The following is a 5900-nucleotide window of genomic DNA, read 5'->3' as shown; positions in this document are numbered from 1 at the left end:
CGCGTCAATGGATGTCGATAGGCAGTGGGGCACGCGCATTGATGAGCCGTCTGTGACTTGTCACAATGCTCATCAAACCCTTTTTGTGTTGTCTTTCAGGATTGATTGGGGTCGTCCGACACCACCAGTACAAGAGTATTTGCCGGATGGCGACTGTACGTGGGCTGTGTCCTAGTACAAACCAGGCCACACACAATTGTGGTGACCACACGCACTGGCGCCGCCTCACCCCTCTAATCTCCTGCAAAACAAAACCGCACCTCCTTAAGGGGCAGGGTGGCGATGTCTGCGCCGTCCACCAGCACGCGCCCCCCCGCCAGGTCCAGCAGCCGGAACAGGGCCATGAGCAGTGTCGTCTTGCCGCTGCCGGTGCGCCCCACCACACCGATCTGCGGGGGCGGGGGCGGACGGCAGGGGGCGAGGGGGACCAATGGGCAGCGACACGGAGTCTTGTTGAGTCCATCCTCCGTGGTTGTTAGTTTCAAAGGGCGTGTAACCCTGACCCTGAAAAACAAACCTTAGACCAAGCCGTGGCAGCGGGCGAGCTGGGAAGCCTGCCCGCACCCCTAGCTCATGGGCCATGACGTCATGCTGACAACGCTATCCTTGCTTGTCTTGGAAGCAACCTCCGGCCTTCTTGCGCGCCCAGCTACTGAGCCTCACACCATGTGCCCCGCCCTCTCCCCATCCAAGCACACACCCGCGCCCCCGCCTCACATCCGCACACACCCTGACGCACGTCCCCGCATGCGCACCTTCTCGCAGTCGTTGACGTGGAACGTGACGCCCCGCAGGGCCAGAGGGCCGCCCGGGAAGTACCGCAGGCTCACGCGCTCAAAGCGCAGGTCGCCTTGAGAAGCGCAGGGGCGGGAGACCCAAAGGGAGGGGAGCAACGGAGCACACACATATTAAAAAAAGAGGCACCTGTGCAAGCACCTCAGCCAATTGACGTCGGTGGATTGTTCCGCAAAAGCTTCCACCCTTCCATGGAGCTGCGCGGCTGCGCGGCTGCACACAGCACACCCCTCACATCACAGCAGCACCACCAGCACTGGCCCGGGCGTTTGCGCACACACCCGCCCCCAGCCCCCGCACCCGACGCCGGCCACTCCGCCAACTTGCGCTCCTGCTTGGCGCCGCTCGCCAGGTCCTCCACCACAATCACCCGCAGCTCCTCCGGCCCGGCCGCCACTGCTCCCGCTGCAGCAGCCGCAGCACCCCCGCCCAGGCCGCCGCGGACGCTCATGGACCCGCGAGCCCTCCCCGCCGGCCCCGCGGGCTCCTGCAGGCTCTTGCGCCGCGCGGACCCGGCCGGCCCGAGCGCGGCCGCGCCCAGGCTGGAGCGCGTGCGGCCGGCCTCGAGGGCGGCGCGCTGCGCGGTGTGCAGGCGGCGGACGACGCTGCCGGCGCCGCGGCGGGCGCGGCCGGCGAGGGTGCTGTCGCGGTGCTGGGTGAGGGGCGCCTCGTCCTCCTCCTGATCGGGGCAGCCCTGCAGTCAACGCAGGCGCCCATGCGAAGGGGACACGCACAATATCCCCTGTTAGCGACACCTCTTCCTCCTTGCCAGCCCAGCCAGAATGACGGTCGCCTGCAACGTGTCCCCCCTCCCTCTTCCCCCGCCACGCACGCGCAATGCGCACAACCCCATCCCTTCACCCCATCCGACCCTGGCAGCCGTTTGGCAGTGACAAGCCTCGACCCCCTCCCTCCCACCCCCACACGCGCACCTCCACCGCCTGCTCGCTGGGCACTTGGGTGGCAAACGTGGTGACGCGCTCGACGGCGTCCCACATGGACACACTGTCGGCGACGCCGCGCACCACCCACGTGAAGAACACCAGCACCTGGCGTCGGTTGGTTTTTGAACAAGATTTGTTCTGATTTGTGTGTGTGTTGTGCATTTGAAGCGCGCACGTGTGTGTGCGTATATGCATGCACGCGCGTGCGCGCGCGTGTGCGTGCGTGTGCGTGCGTGCGTGCGTGCGTGTGTGTGTGTGTGTGCGTGCGTGTGTGTGTGTGTGTGTGTGTGTGTGATGTCGGGGAGGGTTGCGACAACCAGGGATGCAGCTTCTGCTGCAGCGGCTTGTGACGGTGCCCTTTGCGCAGCGCCTGGCTGCCTTTGGGGTGAACTGTGCTTTGGGAGTGATCTTCCACCTACTGAGTAGTCATACACTTGCGTCCGTGTGCTGCGGCGGAGGCAGGCCTGGGCCGCGCAGCCCCAGGCTGATGGTCAGGGTGTGTGACGGCTGGTTTCGGCTTCGCTTCCAGCTGCGGTTGAAGCCAGGAGGCCGCTGCGCACCTGGATGGAGTTTGATATGGCCAGGCCCACGTTGGCCGCGCCCAGGTCTTGGCTGAACGCCACGCTGAAGAGGCAGGTCGCCACCACCAGCACGGCGCCAAAGAAATCGCACCTGAGAGGTTTGATCATTGCGTGATTTGTGGTGGGAGGGCGACAAGCTCCAAGCACTGGTGTGACCAGTCATACTTTCCAGGATCCTTGCTCAATCATTGATGGTGGTTGTGACATGCAGTCATAGTGGTGCGCACCTGCCTTGCAACGTCCTTTTCAGAGTTCCGTACTGCTCCGCATACGCGAATCTAACACAAGAATGCTTCCCCTCTCTCCCCCAGCGTGGGCCGGCCCACCCACCAGAAGGCCAGCCACAGGTGCGTCTGCTCCGTGTTAAACAACGCAAGATGGTGGCGGTTCAGGCGCGCCACATTCTCCTGCCGGGGCGGGCGATTGCGAATGATGTGTGGGCTACGGTGGGCCGGGAGCACTGTCTGGCAGGCAACCACAACTGCTGGGCTCCAACCCTGCATTAAACACCCCAAGCAACGACAACCGTTCGCCTTCTTCAAGCACGTCGCACAAGCATATTGCTGCTTGGGCCCATGAGGGCATTGTCAGAGGCGACACTTGCACCAGGCAGCCCCCGCACCAGAAAGCCCCAAGTCCCACCTGTATGAAGTAGTCCACGGCCCCAAATGCCCTGATGACGTCCATCCCATGGAGGCTCTCGTCCACGTGGACAAACACGCCGCTGGCGGTCTCGCCCGCCCAGCGCTTGAGCACCGTCGCTGCTGGCAGGTAGAGGTACTGGGACGGCAGGCAAGGGGGGGAGGGGCATCGGTTGCGGAGGGCAGGCGAGGCGGTCTCAGGTGGCCGACGCTGGGTGGCATGAGTCCCCTAAAGGACCGATTGGGGGCCAGCCCTGGTGTGTCCGAGACCTGAAAGATGCTGCTGTTGTTGATGCATCATCAATCCCCAACACTCTGCCTGCCCCTTGCCTCCTAATCCAGACAAACACAATCATGGTATAAAAACACAACATCACCACCCTTCCACCCCATCCGCCCCCCACCTGCATCATGAAAAAGCTGAGGAACAGCGCCCCTGTCATGATGGCATAGTAATGGATCGACACCTAGCGGGAAGTCCACAGGAACACAGAATGCGGGGCCGACGGTTGGTCAACTTGATCGTTGATGTGTGCGTGCAGCATTATGCTTCCCCCTGCACAACCCCCGTGCGCTCCTGCGGCTGATCCTTGCAGCCGTCCCATGCCCCCCTCTCCCCCCACCGTCACCACCCCGCACCGTGACTATGGCGAGTGACGTCAGCAGAATCATGAGGTATATGCCTGTCATGTGCAGCGTGTCGGGCAGCGTCTCGTCCAGGGTGTCCTGTCGAGAGGAAGAGAGCGGTTGCAGCAGAAGACGTTGACTGAGGTTTGATCGACATCCACAGCAGGTGATGCAGCGGCTAGCCGCACCCGAAAATACGCAAGGGTCTAGATGGGGACGCGCTGCTCGCGGTGGTTGGCACGCGGGCAGTGCTGCAGTGATGGCAGACATACCCTGACGCGCAGTTGGATCGGGCGGCTCCCGATCTACTCCATCACGCGGCGTCGCCGCGCGAGGTACGAGCGGTGCGGCCCCCCACCTGGTCGCGCGCAAAGGCGTTGAGCACGTCCCCCACCGGGGTCCTCAGGAAAAACAGGATCGGCGCCGACAGCACGCGGCGGAACAGCTGGTTGTGCAGCTTCGTGGACGCCCTGCGGCGGCGCGGCCAGGCGGCGACAGCGGTGGCAGCGCTTGATGGGCCGTCTGGCCGGGCTCGGCCGGACAACTGGCAAGCCGGAAAGTTGGCTGCAGGCATGTCCTGATGTGACGGCCTCTTCTGATTTGCACCCTTCCCTGTCGAAGCGTCAATGCCTCAGAGGCACCTGAGAAGTACAGCCCGTCCCCCCCCCCAAACAAACCACGGACCTGACGCTCCAGGCGCTGAACACGCCGTCCCTGACCAGCAGCAGCGCAATGAACAGCGCCACCAGCGGCGCGTACACCGCCAGGTACAGCGCGTTGGCCTCCAGCCGCGGGTGCAGGCGGTAGAAGTGCGCCGGGTGGTCGGCCGCCCACGACCTGCATGCAAGGGCGCAGAGGAGGGGTTGGGCCCGGGCGGTGTCGACGTCAGCGCAGCGCGCTGCGGCCGGGACGAGGCTCGCGGCCAGAGCCGTTGCGTGCTCCATCGTGCATGAGCGCCACAGTGCGTTGGGACGCAGGGATTGCACGGACAGTGCTGGGGCGGCCCTGTGGACCACACCCAGGGCTTAATTAGATTCCCATCCCACCTGATCCACCAGTCGCCGATGATGCGCGTGGTCTGGGTGATGGCAAAGATGGCCAGCGACACCACCCCCAGCACCAGGCCGCCGGAGCGCCAGTAAATGAAGGCGGCACGCCGCGCGGTGAGGCGCGGCGCAGTGCCGCTGAACTTGGCCGCAATCTGCAGTGGTGTTGCAGCGGCAATGCAGGGGACAGAACGTTTTGCAGTAAATGAGCCCCATCTGAACGGGCTGAAGGATCTTGCTGCTGCCTCTCAAAACTGACCCAAGACACTGCGTGCCTTGGGGCCCTGTCCTGGATGGCCTTGTGTCATATGCGCGCGTGCTTCCCACCTCCTCTGGCGTCTCTTTGCAAGGGTCAAAGCGCCCGCCCGCCTTGATGAGATCTCCGCTGCCCTGGCGCTCAGGGTCGTGCGCATCGCCGCCGGCTCCCTTGGACGCCTGCCAGGGGCGTGGATGGGGTGCAAAATCCTCAAACAACGCATTAAGCTCCCTTTATCGGGTGGCCACGGCCATCAGGCATGCAGTATCTTCAAGGAAGTGCGTATTTTCAAGCGCAGCGCACCTCCTTGTCGAGCACAGCGGGGGCGGCGACAGCGGTGGCGCTCTCCTTGGCCTCGACGGTCGCATCGGCCAGGCTGTCGACAGGCATGTGCTCCTGGCGGTGCGTGCGCAGGCAGGTGTTTAAGATTGTACCGGCTTGCGGCACACAACACTAAGCGGCAAAAATGAGCAAGGAGCGCATACAAGTGGCGGTTGGCGCTCACATGTGAGCATGAAGTGCACAGGCGACAGCAGACACACCTGCAGAGCTGCGGCGTCTGGGGGGCCAAAGTAGATCATCTCTCCGCCCTTCATGATGCCCACTTTGGTGCACTGCGCGCAGCATCATCGGTTGAGGTGCTAAGGCCGGCTGTGTGCACGCCACACGCCGCGTAAGACGCAGCGCTCACCCGTCGTGGCGAGCCAACGCCTCCGCAGGCGACACAACATGCTTAGGACAGTTGCCTTTGCGAGTCGCACCGTCCAACGGCACGGAGACGTAAGGCCGAAACGTGTCAGCAAGAGGTCGCACGGCCCCATCCGCCACGCACCTGTGGCAGCAGCTCCAGCTGGTGCGCGATAAGCACGACGGCCTTGTCTTTGAGCAGGCCCTTGATGGCGAAGTCGAAGATGTGCTTGCTGGTGTGCTGGTCCACGGCGCTGAGAGGGTTGTCCAGCAGAACCACGTCTGGGGGCGGGGGCCAGGGGCGGGGCGGGTCGGGGATGGGG

The 5900-nt window shown here is 64.0% G+C and overlaps 1 protein-coding gene across 1 annotated transcript in view; it reads right to left on the bottom strand.

The window, feature by feature from the left end:
* Nucleotides 1-233: 233 nt before the first annotated feature.
* Nucleotides 234-5900, bottom strand: part of MNEG_8068 (ABC transporter, multidrug resistance associated protein) — a gene marked incomplete at both ends in the record, with an annotated part of 11203 nt that continues 5536 nt past the window's right edge. The window contains 16 exons of the mRNA XM_014043460.1: nucleotides 234-389; nucleotides 756-850; nucleotides 1096-1489; nucleotides 1728-1844; nucleotides 2300-2411; nucleotides 2651-2727; nucleotides 2963-3100; nucleotides 3366-3428; nucleotides 3601-3687; nucleotides 3947-4058; nucleotides 4273-4425; nucleotides 4635-4789; nucleotides 4962-5069; nucleotides 5194-5286; nucleotides 5433-5504; nucleotides 5723-5859. Of these exons, the coding sequence (XP_013898914.1) occupies nucleotides 234-389; nucleotides 756-850; nucleotides 1096-1489; nucleotides 1728-1844; nucleotides 2300-2411; nucleotides 2651-2727; nucleotides 2963-3100; nucleotides 3366-3428; nucleotides 3601-3687; nucleotides 3947-4058; nucleotides 4273-4425; nucleotides 4635-4789; nucleotides 4962-5069; nucleotides 5194-5286; nucleotides 5433-5504; nucleotides 5723-5859 (2069 nt within the window). The remainder of the gene's footprint in view (nucleotides 390-755; nucleotides 851-1095; nucleotides 1490-1727; nucleotides 1845-2299; nucleotides 2412-2650; nucleotides 2728-2962; nucleotides 3101-3365; nucleotides 3429-3600; nucleotides 3688-3946; nucleotides 4059-4272; nucleotides 4426-4634; nucleotides 4790-4961; nucleotides 5070-5193; nucleotides 5287-5432; nucleotides 5505-5722; nucleotides 5860-5900) is intronic.

The sequence above is a fragment of the Monoraphidium neglectum genome, assembly GCF_000611645.1.
Source record: "Monoraphidium neglectum strain SAG 48.87 unplaced genomic scaffold scaffold01492, whole genome shotgun sequence".
In the NCBI taxonomy this organism is placed as follows: Eukaryota; Viridiplantae; Chlorophyta; class Chlorophyceae; order Sphaeropleales; family Selenastraceae; genus Monoraphidium; species Monoraphidium neglectum.
This window is presented reverse-complemented; position numbering and strand designations above follow the sequence as displayed.